This window comes from Anomaloglossus baeobatrachus, chromosome 6 (genome assembly GCF_048569485.1).
Source record: "Anomaloglossus baeobatrachus isolate aAnoBae1 chromosome 6, aAnoBae1.hap1, whole genome shotgun sequence".
NCBI classification, from domain to species: domain Eukaryota; kingdom Metazoa; phylum Chordata; class Amphibia; order Anura; family Aromobatidae; genus Anomaloglossus; species Anomaloglossus baeobatrachus.
Window position 1 is genome coordinate 51806246 of NC_134358.1, and position 21860 is coordinate 51828105.

The following is a 21860-nucleotide window of genomic DNA, read 5'->3' on the forward strand; positions in this document are numbered from 1 at the left end:
ACCTTCTTGCCCTTATTGCGGCCAAAGGGCTGGATGAACAGGTTAGAATCAAGGCGCCAAGAAGCAGTAACCTCTAGGTAGTGCAACACTATCCTACGGACATCCAAAGAATGAAACACTTCCTCACCCGGAGTCCGAGGATTCTGACAGAATGAAGGCAGGACGATGGACTGCGAACGGTGAAAATCCGAAACCACCTTGGGAAGGAAGGAAGGGTCCAGCTGAAAAACAATGCTGTCATCTCTGATGGTCAGATAAGGTTCCCTAACAGACAAAGCCTGAAGTTCGCCGACTCTGCGAGCAGATGTAATAGCCACAAGAAAAGCAGTCTTGTGAGAAAGGGAACGAATGTTACAAGAGCACAGAGGTTCAAACGGAGATTGAGACAGTCCTGTAAGGACCACATTGAGATCCCAGCGAGGCGTCAGGACCCTCCGACGTGGACAGAGTCTACCAGCGGACACAAAGAACCGACGGATCCAACGATGATCTGCCAGAGCCGTGTCAAAGACTGCACTGAGTGCTGACACCTGAACTTTCAGGGAGCTGGGCCTAAGACCTAAGTCTAAACCACTTTGGAGAAAGTCCAGAATCTGCGCAATATTAGGCCGAAAAGGGTCAGGAGGCCGAGAACCACACCAGGAGGAAAATCTCTTCCAGATTTTGTTGTATATACTATTAGTCACAGGTTTACGGTTCTTCTGCAGCGTAGCCACAACTTTGTCAGAAAGCCCTTGAGCCTTCAGTGCCCGGGCCTCAGAAGCCAGGCAGCCAAGTTGAGTTTCTGAGGAGCCGGATGGAAAATCGGACCCTGTGACAGTAAGCTGGGGTCCGAACCTAAGAGGACTGGGCCGTCGATTCCTAGCGTCATGACCAAGCTGTACCAACTCCTCCGGGGCCACAGAGGGGCTACCAGTATAGTTGGGACCCCCTCGTCTCTGATCTTCCTCAGGGCCCGTGCGAGAAGAGGAAGAGGGGGGAACGCGTAAGCGAGGCGAAAGGACCAACTGTGGCAGAAAGCGTCTACCCCTAAAGCCTCGTCCCTTGGGTTCAGGGAGAAATATGTTGCGACCTTGCGATTCTCTGCTGAGGCAAAGAGGTCCACCTCTGGTGCACCCCACCTTGCCACTAGAGAGCAGAACACTGCCTGATCCAGGCTCCATTCCCCTGGATGAACATCCCGACGACTCAGGAAATCCGCCTGAAGATTGAGGGAGCCCTTCAGATGGACCGCAGAAAGGGAGAGCAGAGATTGTTCTGCCCATTGAAAGATTCGGGAGGATACCGACTTCAGGGCGCCTGAGCGTGTACTGCCCTGATGGCGGAGATGTGCCACTGTTGTGACATTGTCTGAATATACCAGGACGTGAGAGTCCCGGACGAGGTCCTGAGCCGCAAGGAGGGCTTCCCTGACTGCCCTGAGCTCCCGGTAGTTGGAGGATTGGGAGCTGACGTAAGGACTCCAGACCCCTTGAAATGGGGAATTTGCCACCATTGCCCCCCATCCACGTAGGCTGGCATCTGTGGTCAGTGTAACCAGGGGTTTCTGAGTCCAGGCAACCCCCACCTGCAGGTTGGCGGGACTCAGCCACCAGAGAAGGGATGAGGAGACGGACTCCGAGAGGCGAAACCTTCTGTTTAGGGATGACGGGAGTCCGTCCCAGTGTGTCAGGATATGATCCTGGAGACACCGAGAATGGGCCTGAGCCCACCTGACCGAGGGGATGCAGGATGTCATGGAACCCAGGGCCGACATAGCCGCTCGAAGCGTTGGGCGAGCCTGCCTGCGGAGCTTCGAGATTTTGGATAACAGAGCTATCCTGTGGCCCTCTGGGAGAAAAGATGCCTGTCTGTCGGAGTCCAGCAGCACTCCGAGAAACTGCCGTGTGGAGGAGGGGGTTAACTGTGATTTTTTGAGATTGGGAATCCATCCCAGAGACCGAAGGATTCCCAAAGACTTCTCCACATGGCTCCGGAGGGTTGGAGCAGACGGAGCCATGAGAAGAAAGTCGTCCAGATACGGAACTAGACAGATACCCTGCAATCTTATGAAGGCGACCACCTCTGCCATGATCTTGGAAAAGATCCTTGGAGCTGAGGAGATCCCGAAGGGAAGTACATTGAATTGGAAATGAAGTACTTCTTCCCCGTGAAGCACAGCAAACCTGAGGTATTGTCTGTGTCCCGGATGGACGGGTACATGGAAGTAGGCATCTTTCAGATCGATAGAGGCCATCTGGTGGTGTAGACCTATCAGGGTAATAGCTGATCTCACCGACTCCATCTTGAACCGCCGGTACCTGACCTGACGGTTTAGACTTTTTAAATTGATAATTATACGGACGTCGCCGGATGGCTTCTTGACCAGGAAGAGACGGGAGTAGTGTCCTATCCCTTCTTCCCGACTCGGGACTGGGGAAACGACCCCCGAGTGCACTAACTCTAAAATCTTTGTGTACAACAGAGTCTGTGAACCCGGCGATGCCAGCGCAGTGACTCGGAGACCCGGAAGAGGGGGGGAAAGGAATTCTATGAGAAGACCGTCCGAGATGATCTTCAGAACCCATTGGCAAGAGGTTATGGACTGCCACTGGGTAAGAAACGCTGAGAGTCTTCCCCCCACCCGGGCCGAGTCACTGCTTGTCCTGCTGAGGACGTTGCTGATGTGGAGGGATGAGGATGTTTCTCCCTCTACCTTTGGGATAGCTCCACCTGCCAGCCTTCCCTTTCCCTCTGGGCTGGGAGGCCTGAGGCATCGAGGGACGAAAGGACCGCTTCCTGGTAGGTCTAGGATCGGGCAAGGCCTTACGATCAGTCGCCTTGTCCAGGATATCATCCAGGGCAGGTCCAAACACCAAATCCCCTTTAAAAGGAAGGGAACAAAGCCTCATTTTAGAGGTGGAGTCTCCACTCCAGGCCTTAAGCCAGAGGGCACGTCGGGCAGAGTTAGAAAGCACCGAGGTCCTGGCTGCCAGGCGGACAGATTCCACCGAGGTATCTGCCAGAAAACAGGTAGCCTTCCTAAGCAAGGGAAGGGATTCCAGTAATTCCTCCCTAGGGGTCCCTTGGGAAATATGAGCCTCCAACTGGTCCAACCACCTAATTAGGGACCTGGATACGCAGGTGGAGGCAATGTTGGCTTGAATAGAGGAAGACGATGCCTCCCAGGACCGCTTCATCAGGCCCTCTACCTTCCTATCCATTTGATCCTTCAGTTGGGAAGTATCCTCAAAGGGAAGAGCCGTTTGCTTAGCTACCCTAGCCACCTGAACGTCTACTCTTGGGATCTCCCAATGTAGTCCCGAAGGTTCCAGAGGAAACCGGCGTCTAAGGTCACTCCGTACCCGCCTCTCAGGACATTCCCATTCCTGAGAAACAATATCCAATATATTGGCATGAACTGGGAATCCCAACTGTTTGACTGACTTCAGGCCAGCAAACATTTCGTCCTGGATTGAAGGAAGAGACTGCACTTCCTCTAAACCCATAGTGCTCCGAACTGCCTCAATAAGATCCCCCAACTCTTCTGAGTGAAAAAGAAAGGACTGGTCAGACCCCCCAGATGGAAATCCTTCATCAGGACCCTCAGAGGTGGAATCAGCGTCCTCCTGATCAGAAGGGGTCGACTGGAGTCTCCTCTTTTTTGGAGGAGAGGGTCCAGTAGCAGGGCCAGGAGCAGGGCCAGGAGCAGGGCCAGGAACAGGGCCAGGCACAGGGCCAGGAACAGGGCCAGGCACAGGGAGAGAAGCCAGTGAGGCCCTAATCTCCTGTTTCATCATGGACCGCAACTCATCTATCAGAGATGGTTGTTCGGCCCTAATAACCTGGTCCGTACATTGCTGGCAAAGCTTTTTATCCCATACTGCAGGGAGCTTCTTTATACAGATGGGACATTTTTTAATTTTGTCCACTCTGTCAGGTCTATCAGGCTTATCGGACTTGTCAGTTTTTTCTGACTTCTCAGGCTTCTCTGATTTCTCATTTCTGTCAGTTTTCTTGGTGGCCTTGTCCTCCTAGAAAACACAGAGCAGAGAGCCATAATCACTGATGAGACCTATGTCCGAGGGACCAGTCCCCTCCATACTCACAGTAGCAGGGGGCACACTGGGTTCTGCAGAGGCAGCTGCAGCGGAAGACATGACAGGGAGCACGGTCTTACCATGATCTGATGTCTTCGTGGCAGCCCTTATGGACAAGGGCCTGCCTCCCCAGCGACGGTGCACGTTTCCCCGCCTCCCGCATCCGGTCCTGGGCAGGTCGAGTCGCAGTCGGCGTGCCTCCACGCTGCCTCCGCAAACCGGAAGCGCTCGACCGGAAGTCCGCAAGACCAGAAGTCCCGCCTCCGGGAGCACTTCCGGATCGCTCCGGCAGCGTGCATGCGGGAGGCGGCCGGCGGCTCAGGGAGGACGCCGGCCGGGGAGCTCAACAGCCTGCATCACCCCTCAGGAGGATCCGGAAGGCTGGAGCAGCGGTCCCCCACAGCGTGAGGGAACAGCAAGGGAGGAGCGGTGAAGGCCCGACCGATGCCGTCCGGCTGAAGGTAATAGGGGGGAAAAAAAAAAAAATATACTGCAGTTCGCCGGCCACCACAGCATAGGAGAAAAAACAAAACCTCTCCATGCCCCATGGGGACAGGAAAGACACTGGCTATGGGAGGTGGGAGGGTCCTTTTAAACCTCTTGAACTTCCTGTCCCAATTAGGGCGTGGAGAGACAACCTCCTATGCTGTCGTGGAAGGGACTAGAGAAATCCAGACAACTCCATTTGTTGGAGTCACCTGGTTTTGTATGCAGGGTGGACACTGGCTGTGTTGTACCGACAGTACCAATTTAGCTGCACGTCACGGTGACTCAGTGGTTAGCACTGCAGCCTTGCAGCGCTGGAGTCCTGGGTTCAAATCCCACCAAGGACACCATCTGCAAGGAGTCTGTATGTTCTCCCCGTGTTTGCGTGGGTTTCCTCCGGGTACTCCGGTTTCCTCCCACACTCCAAAGACATACAGATAGGGACTCTAGATTGTGAGCCCCAATGGGGACAGTGTTGCCAATGTATGTAAAGCGCTGTGGAATTATAGCACTATATAAATGAATAAATATTATTATTATTATATTATTACGTGGATGGATGCAGACTACAAATGCGGAAAAATCGTCTCCTGGTTGCAATTTGTTCGAAAACAAACCACAAAAAACTGTGCAGCACTTAGTGTCCGCCGCTGCTCCTGGTATACATTATTGTCTGCAGCACTGATGTCACATGCAGTGTCGGACTGGCTACCGGAGGAACCTCCAGTAATACCAGTCCTGGCCGCGGTTACCTGCACTGAACTCTGGAGCTCTCACCTGAGCTCCGGAGTGCAGCCTGGACTGAACTCGGGGTTTGCAGGAGCGCCGACTGATTCCCCGGTGATTGCGGTTCAGTTCATGGCAGCTACAGACAGGCCGGCCTGAACTCCGAAGCTGTCACCTGAGCTCCGGAGTTCAGCCTGGCCTGTCCGCAGCTGTGACATGAACTGAATCGCAATCGCCGTGGAATCATTCTGCGCTCGCGGTTCAGTCCTGCAAATCCGGAGTTCAGTCCAGGCTGCACTCCGTAGCTCAGGTGAGAGCTCCGCAGTTCAATGCAAGTAACCATGGCCAAGCCTGGTATTACTGGAGGTTCCTCCGGTAGCCAGTCCGATTCTGATCACACAGATAGCTCTGCAGCCAGTCAATGAGCTCAAACCAAAGCAAAACTGATGAGCTACTGATTAGCTGCAGAGCTGTCAAAACTGCAGGCAATAAATCACAGGAGAAGCAGCTTGGACTCACCCCTGCTTGCAGCCCCTTCACCACCGCCGGCCTCTCTTCTATTTTCACCTACCACTGATGCACTTCCGTCTTTCTCGTTCTCTGGTCCTTCATAGACGTTTTCTTGCAGAAGTTTCTTTAACCTCTTCAGTTTGGGCCGGCACCTCCTCAGCTCCCAGTAATGATTGGAGAATCCTGCGATCTGTAAGACATTGTCAGCCAATATCACAAAGAAGTGGTGCAAAAGGAAGAAGACGGAGCGACACCATAATCTGTAATATATGTGACAACAGGGAACTGCTCAAATAGCATGGGAATTAACTGGAATATTATTTGAATCTGTGCAGTAAAACCACTTAATCCATTATTGACCTTCCATTTCATGTATACGGCAGATAAAAGCGGTCACCTATTCTGCTGTATAGACTATAGAGTGGTAAGAGAAGGGTTAATTCTACGCTGCCGGGGAGAAAAAGACGAGTCTGATTTGGCTTTGGGGTGATTTATTAGACAATGCGTTTCGGAGACACCATCTCCTTCATCAGGCCACAATCACATGAAGGAACCCAGTGAGTTACGTCACCTGTAGAATCCTAATGGTTTTTTAGGATAACTTTCTTATGATCATCATCACTGTCCTATTCCTCTTTTTTTGTTGTATGGAGGCCCTTTTGGTCAGATAATTGGAGCCCCACAGTTTTCATAGTGTCTGAAACATGATCCGGTCACCTTCTCCAGCTCCTTGTAAGAGCGATCATGATTTATTATCAGGTGGTCGGCCACATTCACCTACTGACCAACTAAGAAGACCTTGGGTGATTTCTTGAGCCTAGTTATGGCCATACTTACCGCAATGCCCAAAAAAGAGAATTTTGTTTACTTACCGTAAATTCTTTTTCTTATAGTTCCGACATGGGAGACCCAGACCATGGGTGTATAGCTTCTGCCTCCGGAGGACACACAAAGTACTACACTAAAAAGTGTAGCTCCTCCCTCCTAGCATATACACCCCCTGGATCACCAAATACAGCCAGTTTAGTGCAAAAGGTGAAGGAGGACATCCACCCACAAGTGAAAACAGAGCAAAACCCGGAACAACCGGAGCCTCTGTCTACAACAACAGCCAGTGAAAACACACGGAACAAGAAAACTGCCAACAGGCAAAGGGAGGGTGCTGGGTCTCCCATGTCAGAACTATAAGAAAAAGAATTTACGGTAAGTAAGAAAATTCTCTTTTTCTTCATCGTTCCTTATGGGAGACCCAGACCATGGGACGTCTCAAAGCAGTCCATGGGTGGGAATAAACAGAAAACTGAGAAGTAGGCAAAACCTAACTTCACAAATGGGCGACAGCAGCCTGAAGGATGCGTCTGCCCAAGCTCGCATCTGCCGAAGCATGAGCATGCACTTGGTAGTGCTTTGAAAAAGTATGCAGACTGCACCAAGTGGCAGCCTGACAAACCTGCTGAGCCGTAGCCTGGTGCCTGAAAGCCCAAGAGGCACCGACAGCTCTGGTCAAGTGTGCCTTGATCCCCGGCGGGGGAGGCACCTGAGTAGTCTGGTAGGCATCGGAAAAGACCGACCCAATCCAACGAGGTAGGGTCGGCTTAGAAGCCGAGAGGCCCTTACGCCGACCAGTGGTCAGCACAGAGGAGAGGTGCACCGCCTAAGAGCAGCGGTGCGAAACACATAGATCCGGAGCGCCCGCACCAGATCCAGAGAATGCAACGCCTTTTCAAAGCGATGAACAGGAGCCGACCAAAAGGAAGGCAGGGAAATGTCCCGGTTAAGGTGGAAGGAGAAACCACCTTAGGGAGAAAGTCCGGAGTCGGACGGAGAACCACCTTGTCTTGGTAAAAAACCAAAAGAAAAAGGCGACTCCGAAGAGAGTGCAGCCAAATCAGAGACTCTCCCGAGAGAAGTTATGGCCACCAGAAAGACCACTTTCTGTGAAAGACAAGACAAAGAAACCGCCCTAAGAGGCTCAAAGGGGGGTTTCTAGAAGCCTTGAGGACCGGATTAAGGTCCCAGGGCTCCAAGGGCCGCCGGTAAGGCGGAGAGATGTGAGATGCGCCCTGCATGAAGGAGCACACCTGAGCCAGCCGGGCGATACGCCGCTGGAACAACACTGACAGAGCCGAGACCTGTCCCTTGTGGGAATTGAGGGATAGTCCTAGCTGCAGACCGGCCTGTAGAAGGGACAGGAGGGTCGGCAAGGAAAAAAGGCCAAGAAGCATGGCCGGAAGAGCGACACCAGGACAGGAAAATATTCCAGGTCCTGTGAAAGATTTTGGCCAAGGAATACTTCCGAGCCCGAGTCACAATGGAGATGACTTCAGGAGGAATACCAGAAGTCGTCAAGATCCAGGACTCAAAAGCCACGCCGTCAATCTGAGAGCCGCAGAATTCTGGCGGAAAGACGGACCTTGAGAAAGAAGGTCTGGACAGTCCGGGAGATGTCACGGCACCTCTACGGACAGACGGAGCAGGCCAGGGTACCAAGCTCGCCTGGGTCAGTCTGGAGCAATGAGAATGACCCGACGGCCCTCCATTCTGATCTTGCGCAGGACTCTGGGCAAGAGCTAGAGGGGGAAACACGTAAGACAGACGAAACTGGGACCAATCTTGAACCAGCGCGTCTGCTGCAAAAGCCTGAGGATCGTGGGAGCGAAGATCCACGTCCGGAGAGCCCCACTTCCGGCAGTGTTTCGGTCAATCTGCCGCATGCAGAGCCCACTCGCCTCTGTCCACGGTTTGACGGCTGAGATAATCTACCTCCCAGGTTTCCACGTCTGGGATGTGGACTGCGGATATGGAGGACTTGGAGTCCTCCGTCCACGGAAGGGTTCGTTGAACCTCCAAACTTGCCAGGCGGCTGAGTGTCCCGCCCTGGTGGTTGATGTAGGCAACCGCTGTCGCGTTGTCTGACTGGACTCGAATGTGCTTGGCCGCCAACAGGAGGTGAAAGGCTAAGAGAGCTAGAAGCACAGCTCTGATTTCCAGCACATTGATCGAGAGGGCTGATTCGGCCGAAGTCCAAGAGCCCTGCGCTCCGTGGTGGAGATATCCTGCTCCCCAGCCGGATAGACTGGCATCCGTGGTGAGGATCACCCAGGACGGAGCCAGGAAGGAGCGTCTCTGAAGAGAGAGGGGCCGAAGCCACCACAGAAAGGAGCCCCTGGTCTGTGGCGACAGAGCCACCAACCCGTGGAAGGAGGAAGTCCGCTAGTTCCAACAGCGGAAAATGTCCAGCTGCAGAGGACGCAGAAGGAACTGGGCAAGGGAGCCGCTTGTATTGACGCCACCATCTTACCCAACACCTGCATTAGGTGCCTAATGGAACGACGGCGGGGCCTCAGCAAAGAGCGCACCGCCAGAGGAGGGACTGCTGTTTGACTAAGGGCAGCTTCACAAGTGCCGGCAGAGTCTCGAATTGCATCCCTGGGTACGTGAGCGGAGTCAGAGTGGACTTGGACAGAAAGACAAGCCACCTGAATTGGCTAGAGTGGCGAGAGTGAGCGAGGTACTCCGCTGACAGTTTGCACTGGATGAAGCCTTGACTAGAAGGCCGTCCAGGAAAACGGGATCACTGCCAACCCCTGGAGGTGCAGAACCGCAACCACTGCTGCCATGGCCTTGAGAATACTCGAGGGGTCGTGGCTAACCCCAAGGGAAGAGCCACGATTGGAAATGTTCCTCCCTGATTGCAAAACGTAGCCAACGCTGGTGTGAAACTGCAATTGGCATATGCAGATAGGCATCTCTGATGTCGATGGATGCCAGGAAATCTCCTTGGGTCATTGAGGCAATGACTGATCGCAGAGACTCCATGCGAAATGCCGCACCTGAACTGCTGGTTGAGAAGCTTGAGATCCAGGTCGGAAGGCACCGTCCTTTTCGGGGACTAGGAAGAGATTTGAGTAGAAATCTCAGAACCGTTCCCAGTCGGGAACCGGTACAATTACTCCGTTGGCCTGCAAGGATGCCACGGCCTGCGAGAAAGCGGCGGCCTTGGAGCAGGGGGGAGTTGACAGAAAAAATCTGTTTGGCGGGCTGGAAGAGAATTCTATCCTGTAGCCGTGGGAGATGATATCCCGCACCCACTGATCGGAGACGTGTTGAAACCACACGTCGCCAAAGTGGGAGAGCCTGCCACCGACCAAGGACGTTGCTGGCGCGGCCAGATAGTCAAGAGGAGGCTGCCTTAGTGGCAGCAGCTCCTGCGGTCTTCCGAGGACGCGGCTTCGTGCGCCAGTTGGTCCACGGTCCTTGGCTGAGTTAGTGGACGAGGCCGAGGGCTTAGAGGACATCCAGTTTGAGGAACGAAAGGAATGAAACCTCGACTGGTTCCTGCCCTGGACAGGTTTCCTGGTTTGTGGCATGGAAGTACTCTTCCTGCCAGACGCTTTCTTAATAATTTCATCCAGTTATTCACCGAATAGTCTGGTCCCAGCAAAAGGGAGCCCAGAAAGGAACTTCTTTGAAGAAGCATCTGCCTCACTCTCGAAGCCACAGGAGCCTGCGGATAGCGAGGGAATTAGCCGAAGACACCGCAGTGCGGTGAGAGCTCCAGTATGGCAGACATGGCATAGGATGAAAAGGCTGAAGCCTGAAGGTTAAGGCAACCATTTCGGGCATACAGTCCCTGGTGAGGGAATGCATCTCCTCTGGAGATGCAGAGATGGCTTTGAGAGCCCACACTGCTGCAAAAGATGGGGAGAACGAGGCCCCTGCCGCCTCATATACAGATTTGACCAGAATGTCAACCTGGCGGACAGTGGAATCCTTAGAGAGGTGCCATCAGCCACTGATACAACTGTCCGGGCTGAAAGTCTAGACACCGGAGGGTCCACCTATGGTGATTGAGCCCACTCCTTGACCACCTCTGGTGGAAGGGGAACAGTCATCAGAACCACGCTTTGGGAAGCATCTGTCAGGACAGGCTCTGGGTTTGGTCACAGTGGCCTGAAAAAACTGGAGTGGTTAAAGAACACACTCCCCGTTCTCTTAGGCAAGCTATACTGATGCTTTTCTGCTAGAGGGGGTTGCTCCCCTGATACAGGCGGATTGAGGTCCAGTACAAATATAATGGACGCAATCAAATGATTAGCATCTGCGTCACCTTCGGACAAAATGGTACATGGAGTAGCGTCCGAGCCCCTAGTAAAGGCATCCTCCCCGTCCTGCGAGTCAGCTCGTGAATCAGAGCCGCGGGACGAGGAAGGAAAGGGGACCCTGCGTCTCCATTTTAGGAGGACGGGGTCTGAGACCAGATGAAGAATCCTCTGTGAGCTTTGCTGAGCGAGCCGTGGCAGCAGAAGCGCCCTGAGAAGGGGGCTGATGCATGCTCAGCAGTGTCCGGGACAGCTGTCCCCTGGAGAGAGGGATTCAACCCAAGCCGGGGGTTCAGCCACCGGAGCCGGAGCAGCCGGAGGGACCACTGGGGATGAGCTTCCAGGCTGAGGCACCACTATGTTAGAGCAGGCATCACAATGTGGTTATGTGCTCGGTACAGGCAGTACGAGCCTTCATGCAGTGCATATTAAGAACAGCCTTGCAGCCTTGCTCTGATGTGAGACATGCTGCAGAAGTGGGGGCTCTGGCCAGAATGACCCCCAGCAGAGTATATAAACAGAGTATATAAGCAGCTCCACAACCGGAGGTTGTGGCTTGCCAGACCGTTTACATAGAGACATCTCTGTGCCCTCCAGATCCCCCAGCCCAGGCCCCCAGTGTCACAATGTGGTTATGCAGACATGCATGAAAACGCTGGTAAAATGGCGCCGGAGCGAGGAGAGGGGGCGGGGCCTACTCTGAGAGCGGGATCCGGAGGGCAAATGAGGTATACAGGGGAGGGAATCTTTCCTCAGTGAGGAGTGTCCCTTCCCTGTGCTGAACAGCCGCTGGGCGGAGCCGCACTGTCCCTCTGCATGACTGACATGCAGGGGCAGTGAAATCGAAACTAGGCCTCAGGCGAAGCCGGGGCCTAGATTTAAACATGGGGCCAGCGCGCAGGCAACATCGGCGCGGTTCTCCAGTGAAAACTGGAGAACCGGCCGGAAATGTTAACACAGTCACATAACACACTCTCCCCCACAAATAAAGTACAAGGGACCCCTGGAAAGACCACTTTCTGTGGTAATAACGTCTCAGTACTTAGCTTGTGAGACGCAGGGCCATGTCCCTGAGGGATGAGTGCTCCGTCCGTCAGGATCCATACGGGCTGCGGATGGAGACCGGTCTCCTGCGAGGCAGGGAGAACCGTGTTGGCTCCCACTTCAAGCCAGAGCCCGAGGGGATGGTGAAGGAGCGCGGCATGAAAGGGCTCCAGCCCTGAAATCAACCTTAACAGCACCGCCGACACAGTGGGGTGAGAAGGGACATGCCGGGAGTCCAGGCTTGGACCCGCTTTTCTTCAAACGCTTCCAAAAATGAAAATCAGATGAGAATGCATGTGTGGATGTGTGCCTCCTGAACACAAAGCATTGAACTGGCTGTATTTGGTGATCCAGGGGGTGTATATGCTAGGAGGGAGGAGCTACACTTTTTAGTGTAGTACTTTGTGTGTCCTCCGGAGGCAGAAGCTATACACCCATGGTCTGGGTCTCCCATAAGGAACGATGAAGAAAAATACCCCGTCTGACCACTGACAGGTCGGTCTGTGAGAAGCGGTCACCAGGGACCTGGACACAATCGTATTTTAGTTACTCTGCTATGGTTACTGAATATTTGTGATTCTGGATATTTAGCGCTCCTGCATTGCGTAGGATTTACCTCCCACAAGCTCAACAGTTACAGAAGAACCCTATGCTCAAATTGTGGCAAGAACAGTCATGCTTGTTTATTTAACAGGACTGTCCAGGATTGGGGCATACATCTGCCATCATTCTATATGACTGCAGACTTGCTAATCCTCACAGCGCGCAGTGTGAATGCTGTCAGGATTCTTCAATGCCAGATACTTCCGGCCACATTCCAACTACACATATCCAGCCTCACTGAAGGAACTTGTATTGAGCAAGGCTGTGCACGTCTAGTCGGCACATAACCGCATGTATGCAATTCGCAAATTTGTGATCATGTGCCCACCTGCTCCCAGAGAATCCTGACAGCGTACAAAGTGCGCTATGAGGATTTACAAAGTCTGTTGTCACAGAGTGGCTGCATATTTTAACCCAAACCATGACAACCCTTTTAAAAGGGAATCTGGTCGCCTACTCCCCTGCGGGGCAGTCCAATGTGTTCCAGTCCGTTGGGCGTCGCTGGTCATGGTTTGGCGACTCCTCTGTCCTTGCAAACGCCATCATCCTTCTTCCTTCGTGTGGATGATGCAACCTATGTCATCCACACAGAGGCCTGCATTGCTCTCCTGTGCACTTCTCTCTGAAGCCAAAGGAAAGTTTTGAAGTGCGCATGTGCCAGCGTTCTTTGACTTTTCCCTGTGCCTTACAGTACTTTAGTCTGCAGCATGGCAAATAGAAGTGAGCGTGCGCAGGAGCACAATGGAGGACTCTGTGTGGATGACATAGGACGTGTCATCCACCTGAAGCAGGAACTAGGACGGTGATCGCAAAGAGAGATGAAGTGCCGGGTCAAGATCAGCGATGCCCATTGGACCGGATCGGATCGCCCCACAGGTGAGTAGGCGACAGGTTCCCTATAATAAAGCAACTTTCTAATTATTTCAGAACCTTTGTCAGACATACGGATTGCAGAGAGCCAAAAGAGAGTAATAGATGAAGCAGCGCTACAGGGAATAGGACCCCCGACACCGGCGCTACGGGAAAGAAGCCTATTGGTCATAATATATTTATCTAATACAAAGAGACTCCGGATGTGCCGGACGCTACCTCACAGGACGCGATGCTCAGGGGCAGCTGATCAGTCGGCAGGAGGTCCGGAGTTTTACCATCTGGGATGAACAACAATAAATTGGAGGTATCCGCCATCTTCAGGTCATAGGTTTTGTTCTGACTGCACAGGACGGCGTGGTCGCCTTTATCACCTCGAATCACAAGGCTGAAAGGGAGGAATAAACATGGATCAAACTATCAGAATATGGAGAATATCAAACTGAAGCCCGAAGTTTCCAAAACCTGCGGCAATAAATTAATATACATTAGTGAATTAAAACGACTTTACCGTCATTAGACACTTAGCGCGTACCACATGGAGATGGCTGTCGTCACCACAACAAGAACATGATTGTGGAAGGGTTCACACTCACATTCTTATTTTGTGATACTACCTTTTATTTTTTTCTTTCTTTGCAAGGTTTACAGTTGCATTGACAAACAAATCAATCTCATGTATACTGATGTTTACTATTTCACCATGCAATTCACTGTTTAATATTTTTTTTAGGTTTAAAAATTTGAATAAAAATGATGTTTAAAAAAAAAAAGGGAATTTTGTTTACTTACCGTAAATTCCTTTTCTTCTAGCTCCTATTGGGAGACCCAGACAATTGGGTGTATAGCTTCTGCCTCCGGAGGCCACACAAAGTATTACACTTAAAAAAAGTGTAACCCCTCCCCTCTGCTATACACCCTCCCGTGCATCACGGGCTCCTCAGTTTTGGTGCAAAAGCAGGAAGGAGAAAACTTATAAATTGGTCTAGGGTAAATGCAATCCGAAGGATGTTCGGAGAACTGAAGACCATGAACCAAAAGAACAATTCAACATCAACAACATGTGTACACAAAAGAACAACCAGCCCGAAGGGAACAGGGGCGGGTGCTGGGTCTCCCAATAGGAGCTAGAAGAAAAGGAATTTACGGTAAGTAAACAAAGAAGGGAATTTTGTTTACTTACCGTAAATTCCTTTTCTTCTAGCTCTAATTGGGAGACCCAGACAATTGGGTGTATAGCTACTGCCTCCGGAGGCCACACAAAGTATTACACTTAAAAGTGTAAGGCCCCTCCCCTACTGCCTATACACCCCCCGTGGGATCACGGGCTCCTCAGTTTTAGTGCAAAAGCAAGAAGGAGGAAAGCCAATAAACTGGTTTAAGCAAATTCAATCCGAAGGAATATCGGAGAACTGAAACCATTCAACATGAACAACATGTGTATACAAAAAAACAGGGGCGGGTGCTGGGTCTCCCAATTAGAGCTAGAAGAAAAGGAATTTACGGTAAGTAAACAAAATTCCCTTCTTCTTTGTCGCTCTATTGGGAGACCCAGACAATTGGGATGTCCAAAAGCAATCCCTGGGTGGGTAAAATAATACCTCGTGATAGGGCCATAAAAACGGCCCTTTTCTACAGGTGAGCAATCGCCGCCTGAAGGACTTGTCTACCTAGGCTGGCGTCCGCCGAAGCATAGGTATGCACCTGATAATGCTTGGTAAAAGTGTGCAGACTCGACCAGGTAGCCGCCTGGCACACTTGCTGAGCCGTAGCCTGGTGCCGTAATGCCCAGGACGCACCCACGGCTCTGGTAGAATGGGCCTTCAGCCCTGAGGGAACCGGAAGCCCCGCAGAACGGTAGGCTTCAAGAATTGGTTCCTTGATCCACCGAGCCAGGGTGGATTTGGAAGCTTGCGACCCTTTACGCTGGCCAGCGACAAGGACAAAGAGTGCATCCGAGCGGCGCAGAGGTGCCGTGCGGGAAATGTAGATTCTGAGTGCTCTCACCAGATCCAACAAATGCAAATCCTTTTCACATTGATGAACTGGACGAGGACACAAAGAAGGTAAGGAGATATCCTGATTGAGATGAAAGGGGGATACCACCTTAGGGAGAAACTCCGGAATCGGGCGCAGAACCACCTTGTCCTGGTGAAACACCAGGAAGGGAGATTTGCATGACAGCGCTGCTAGCTCGGACACTCTCCGAAGAGACGTGACCGCTACTAGAAAGGCCACTTTCTGTGAAAGGCGAGACAGGGAAACATCCCTCAAAGGCTCGAAAGGCGGCTTCTGGAGAGCAATTAGAACCCTGTTCAGATCCCAGGGCTCTAACGGCCGCTTGTAAGGAGGGACGATATGACAAACCCCTTGCAGGAACGTGCGTACCTGAGGAAGTCGTGCTAGGCGCTTCTGAAAAAATACAGATAGCGCAGAGACTTGTCCCTTAAGGGAGCCGAGCGACAGACCTTTTTCCAACCCGGATTGCAGGAAGGAAAGAAAAGTAGGCAAAGCAAATGGCCAGGGAGAAATTCCCTGAGCAGAGCACCAAGATAGGAATATCTTCCACGTCCTGTGGTAGATCTTGGCAGAGGTTAGTTTCCTAGCCTGTCTCATGGTGGCAATGACCTCTTGAGATAATCCTGAAGACGCTAGGATCCAGGACTCAATGGCCACACAGTCAGGCTCAGGGCCGCAGAATTCTGATGGAAAAATGGCCCTTGAGACAGCAAGTCTGGCCGGTCTGGTATTGCCCACGGTTGTCCTACCGTGAGATGCCACAGATCCGGGTACCACGACCTCCTTGGCCAGTCTGGAGCGACGAGGATGGCGCGGCGGCAATCGGACCTGATCTTGCGTAGCACTCTGGGCAACAGCGCCAGAGGTGGGAACACATAAGGCAGCCGGAACTGCGACCAATCTTGAACTAGGGCGTCCGCCGCCAGAGCTCTGAGATCGTGAGACCGTGCCATGAAGGCCGGGACCTTGTTGTTGTGCCGGGACGCCATTAGGTCGACGTCCGGCCTCCCCCAGCGGCGACAAATTTCCTGAAACACGTCCGGGTGAAGAGACCATTCCCCTGCGTCCATACCCTGGCGACTGAGGAAGTCTGCTTCCCAGTTTTCTACGCCCGGGATGTGAACTGCGGATATGGTGGATGCCGTGTCTTCCACCCACGTCAGAATCCGCCGGACTTCCTGGAAGGCTTGCCGACTGCGTGTCCCTCCTTGGTGGTTGATGTATGCCACCGCTGTGGAGTTGTCCGACTGAATTCGGATCTGCTTGCCTTCTAGCCACTGCTGGAAGGCTGGTAGGGCAAGATACACTGCTCTGATTTCCAGAACATTGATCTGAAGGGTGGACTCTTGCTGAGTCCACGTACCTTGAGCCCTGTGGTGGAGAAAAACTGCTCCCCACCCTGATAGACTCGCGTCCGTTGTGACCACCGCCCAGGATGGGGGTAGGAAAGACCTTCCTATTGACAATGAGGTGGGAAGAAGCCACCACTGAAGAGAATCCTTGGCCGCCTGAGAAAGGGAGACGTTCCTGTCTAGGGACGTCGACTTCCCGTCCCATTGGCGGAGAATGTCCCATTGTAATGGACGCAGATGAAACTGCGCGAAAGGGACTGCCTCCATTGCTGCTACCATCTTCCCCAAGAAGTGCATGAGGCGTCTCAAGGGATGCGACTGGCCCTGATAGAGAGATTGCACCCCTGTCTGTAGTGAACGCTGTTTGTCCAGCGGAAGGATCACTATCGCTGATAGAGTATGAAACTCCATGCCAAGGTATGTTATCGATTGGGTTGGGGTCAGATTTGACTTTGAAAAGTTGATGATCCACCCGAAACTCTGGAGAGTCTCCAGTGCAACGTTCAGGCTGTGTTGGCATGCCTCTTGAGATGGTGCCTTGACAAGTAGATCGTCCAAGTAAGGGATCACAGAGTGACCCTGAGAGTGCAGGACTGCTACTACTGCTGCCATGACCTTGGTGAAGACCCTTGGGGCTGTCGCCAGACCGAAAGGCAGGGCTACGAACTGAAGGTGTTCGTCTCCTATAACGAAGCGTAGAAAACGCTGGTGCTCTGGAGCAATCGGCACGTGGAGATAAGCATCTTTGATGTCTATTGATGCTAGGAAATCTCCTTGAGACATTGAGGTGATGACGGAGCGGAGGGATTCCATCCGGAACCGCCTGGTTTTCACATGCTTGTTGAGCAGTTTTAGGTCCAGAACAGGACGGAAAGACCCGTCCTTTTTTGGCACCACAAACAGATTGGAGTAAAAACCGTGACCTTGCTCCTGAAGAGGAACAGGGATCACCACTCCTTCTGCCTTTAAAGAGCACACCGCCTGCAGAAGAGCATTGGCTCGGCCGGGAGGCGGAGAAGTTCTGAAGAATCGAGTTGGAGGACGAGAACTGAACTCTATCCTGTACCCGTGAGACAGAATGTCTCTCACCCAACGGTCCTTGACATGTGGCAGCCAAATGTCGCCAAAGCGGGAGAGCCTGCCAGCGACCGAGGATGCGGAGAGAGGAGGCCGAAAGTCATGAGGAAGCCGCCTTGGTAGCGGTTCCTCCGGCTGCTTTCTTTGGGCGTGACTGAGCCCGCCAGGAATCTGAGCTCCTCTGATCCTTTTGAGTCCTTTTGGACGAGGAGAATTGGGACCTGCCCGAGCCTCGAAAGGACCGAAACCTCGACTGTCCCCTCCTCTGTTGGGGTTTATTTGGTCTGGGCTGAGGTAAGGATGAATCCTTACCCTTGGACTGTTTAATGATTTCATCCAATCTCTCACCAAACAGTCTGTCACCAGAAAATGGCAAACTGGTTAAGCACTTCTTGGAAGCAGAATCTGCCTTCCATTCCCTTAACCACAATGCTCTGCGTAAAACCACGGAGTTGGCGGACGCCACTGCCGTACGGCTCGTAGAGTCCAGGACAGCATTAATAGCGTAAGACGCAAATGCAGACATTTGAGAGGTTAAGGACGCTACTTGCGGAACAGATGTACGTGTGACAGTGTCAATCTGCGCCAGACCAGCTGAAATAGCTTGGAGTGCCCATACGGCTGCGAATGCTGGAGCAAACGACGCGCCGATAGCTTCATAGATGGATTTCAACCAGAGCTCCATCTGTCTGTCTGTCAGTGGCATCTTTAAGTGAAGCCCCATCTTCCACTGCAACTATGGATCTAGCCGCAAGCCTGGAGATTGGGGGATCCACCTTTGGACACTGGGTCCAGCCTTTGACCACGTCAGGGGGAAAGGGATAACGTGTATCCTTAAGATGTTTGGAGAAACGCTTATCTGGATAAGCGTGGTGTTTCTGGACTGACTCTCTAAAGTCAGAGTGGTCCAGAAAAGTACTCAATTTACGCTTGGGATACCTGAAATGGAATTTCTCCTGCTGTGAAGCTGACTCCTCCACTGGAGGAGCTGGGGGAGAAATATCCAACATTTTATTGATGGACGCTATGAGATCATTCACCATTGCGTCCCCATCAGGTTATCCAGATTGAGAGCGGTCTCAGGATCAGAATCCTGATCAGCAACCTCTGTCTCATCAAACAGAGAGCCCTCCTGCTGGGACCCTGACCAGTGTGATGAAGTCGAGGGTCGCTCATAGCGAGCTCGCTTAGGCTGTCTGGGACTGTCGTCCGTGTCAGAGCCATCACCCCGGGATGCATGGGACCCCCCCGGAGCACGGATGTGTTCCAAAAGAGGGGGGGTCTCAAGGATTTTAGTCATAGTCACCGACAATCTATCAGCAAAAACCCCTGTCCCTGACGATACTCAGCTCCATGTCCAGCAGATTCCCAGGGGTTGTGGACCGAGCACGGTCTCCTGTGCTTGGAGACCGATAGGATCCCACTTCACCCAGAGCCCTAAGGGGATGGGGAAGGAAAGCAGCATGTCGGCTCCAGCCTTCGTACCTGCAATGGGTACCTCAACCTTAACAAACACCGCCAACAAAAGTGGGGTGAGAAGGGAGCATGCTGGGGGCCCTAGTATGGGCCCTCTTTTCTTCCATCCGACAAAGTCAGCAGCTGCTGCTGACTAAACAGTGGAGCTATGCGTGGATGTTAGCCTCCTTCGCACAAAGCATGAAAACTGAGGAGCCCGTGATCCCACGGGGGGTGTATAGGCAGTAGGGGAGGGGCCTTACACTTTTAAGTGTAATACTTTGTGTGGCCTCCGGAGGCAGTAGCTATACACCCAATTGTCTGGGTCTCCCAATAGAGCGACAAAGAAATTCCCTTCTTCTTTGTCGCTCCATTGGGAGACCCAGACAATTGGGACGTCCAAAAGCAGTCCCTGGGTGGGTAAAAGAATACCTCAATAAAAAGAGCCGCAACGTCCCCCTCTTACAGGTGGGCAACCGCCGCCTGAAGGACTCGCCTACCTAGACTGGCGTCTGCCGAAGCATAGGCATGCACTTGATAGTGTTTCGTGAAAGTGTGCAGACTAGACCACGTAGCTGCCTGACACACCTGCTGAGCCGTCGCCCGGTGCCGCAATGTCCAGGACGCACCCACGGCTCTGGTAGAATGGGCTTTCAGCCCTGAAGGAAGCGGAAGCCCAGAAGAACGGTAGGCTTCGAGAATCGGTTCCTTGATCCACCGAGCCAAGGTTGACTTGGAAGCCTGCGAACCCTTACGCTGGCCAGCGACAAGGACAAAGAGCGCATCTGAACGACGCAGGGGCGCCGTGCGAGACACGTAGAGCCGGAGTGCTCTCACTAGATCCAAAGAGTGCAAATCCTTTTCACATTGGTGAATTGGATTAGGGCAAAATGAAGGCAAGGAGATATCTTGATTGAGATGAAAAGGAGATACCACCTTAGGGAGAAAATCCGGGACCGGACGCAGAACCACCTTATCCTGGTGAAACACCAGGAAGGGGGCTTTGCATGACAGCGCTGCTAGCTCAGACACTCTCCGGAGTGATGTAACTGCCACTAGAAAGGCCACCTTCTGCGAAAGACGTGATAATGAGACATCCCGCAGCGGCTCGAAAGGTGGTTTCTGAAGAGCCGTTAGCACCCTGTTAAGATCCCAGGGTTCCAGCGGACGTTTGTAAGGTGGGACTATGTGGCAAACTCCCTGCAGGAACGTGCGGACCTGCGGAAGCCTGGCTAGGCGCTTTTGAAAAAATACGGAGAGCGCCGATACTTGGCCCTTGAGAGAGCCGAGTGACAAACCCTTGTCCATTCCGGATTGAAGGAATGAAAGAAAAGTGGGTAAGGCAAACGGCCATGGAGGAAAACCGTTATCAGAGCACCAGGATAAGAAGATTTGCCAAGACCTGTAATAGATCTTGGCGGACGTTGGCTTCCTGGCCTGTCTCATGGTGGCAATGACATCCTGAGATAACCCTGAAGACGCTAGGAGCCAGGACTCAATGGCCACACAGTCAGGTTGAGGGCCACAGAATTCAGATGGAAAAACGGGCCTTGTGACAGCAAGTCTGGGCGGTCTGGAAGCGCCCACAGTTGTCCCACCGTGAGATGCCACAGATCCGGGTACCACGACCGCCTCGGCCAGTCTGAAGCGACGAGAATGGCGCAACGGCAGTCGGATCTGATCTTGCGTAACACTCTGGGCAGCATCGCCAGAGGAGGAAACACATAAGGCAGTCGAAACTGCGACCAATCCTGAACTAACGCGTCCGCCGCCAGAGCTCTGTGATCCTGAGACCGAGCCATGAATGCCGGGACTTTGTTGTTGTGCCGTGACGCCATGAGATCGACGTCCGGCGTTCCCCAGCGGCGACAGATCTCTCGAAACACTTCTGGGTGTAGAGACCATTCCCCCGCATCCATGCCCTGACGACTGAGAAAATCTGCTTCCCAGTTTTCTACGCCCGGGATGTGAACTGCGGAGATGGTGGAGGCTGTGGCTTCCACCCACTGCAGAATCCGCCTGACTTCCTGGAAGGCCTGACGACTGCGAGTGCCGCCTTGGTGGTTGATGTATGCGACGGCAGTGGCGTTATCCGACTGGATACGGATCTGCCTGCCCTCCAGCCACCGATGGAAAGCCAATAGGGCTAGATACACTGCCCTTATCTCCAGAACATTGATCTGAAGGGAAGACTCTATCGGAGTCCAGGTTCCCTGAGCCTGTGGTGGAGAAAAACTGCTCCCCACCCTGACAGGCTCGCGTCCGTGGTGACCACAGCCCAGGTTGGGGGTAGGAAGGATTTTCCCTGCGATAGAGAATTGGGAAGGAGCCACCACTGAAGAGACGTCTTGGTTGCAAGGGAAAGAGAGACTTTCCTGTCGAGGGAAGCCGACCTCCTGTCCCATTTTCGGAGAATGTCCCATTGGAGTGGCCGCAGATGGAATTACGCGAACGGCACTGCCTCCATCGCTGCCACCATCTTCCCCAGGAAGTGAATGAGGCGCCTTAAGGGGTGTGACTGACCCCGAAGAAGAGAT

General features: G+C 52.8%; 1 protein-coding gene across 3 annotated transcripts in view; it reads right to left on the reverse strand.

Annotated features, from left to right (window-relative positions):
* Positions 1 to 21860, reverse strand: part of DSCC1 (DNA replication and sister chromatid cohesion 1) — a 115286-nt gene that overhangs the window by 74932 nt on the left and 18494 nt on the right. For all 3 annotated transcript variants that reach the window (XM_075352924.1, XM_075352922.1, XM_075352923.1), the window contains exons 3-4: positions 13640 to 13808; positions 5863 to 5991 (exon numbers count right to left, since the gene is read on the reverse strand). In XM_075352924.1, the coding sequence (XP_075209039.1) occupies positions 5863 to 5991; positions 13640 to 13808 (298 nt within the window). The remainder of the gene's footprint in view (positions 1 to 5862; positions 5992 to 13639; positions 13809 to 21860) is intronic.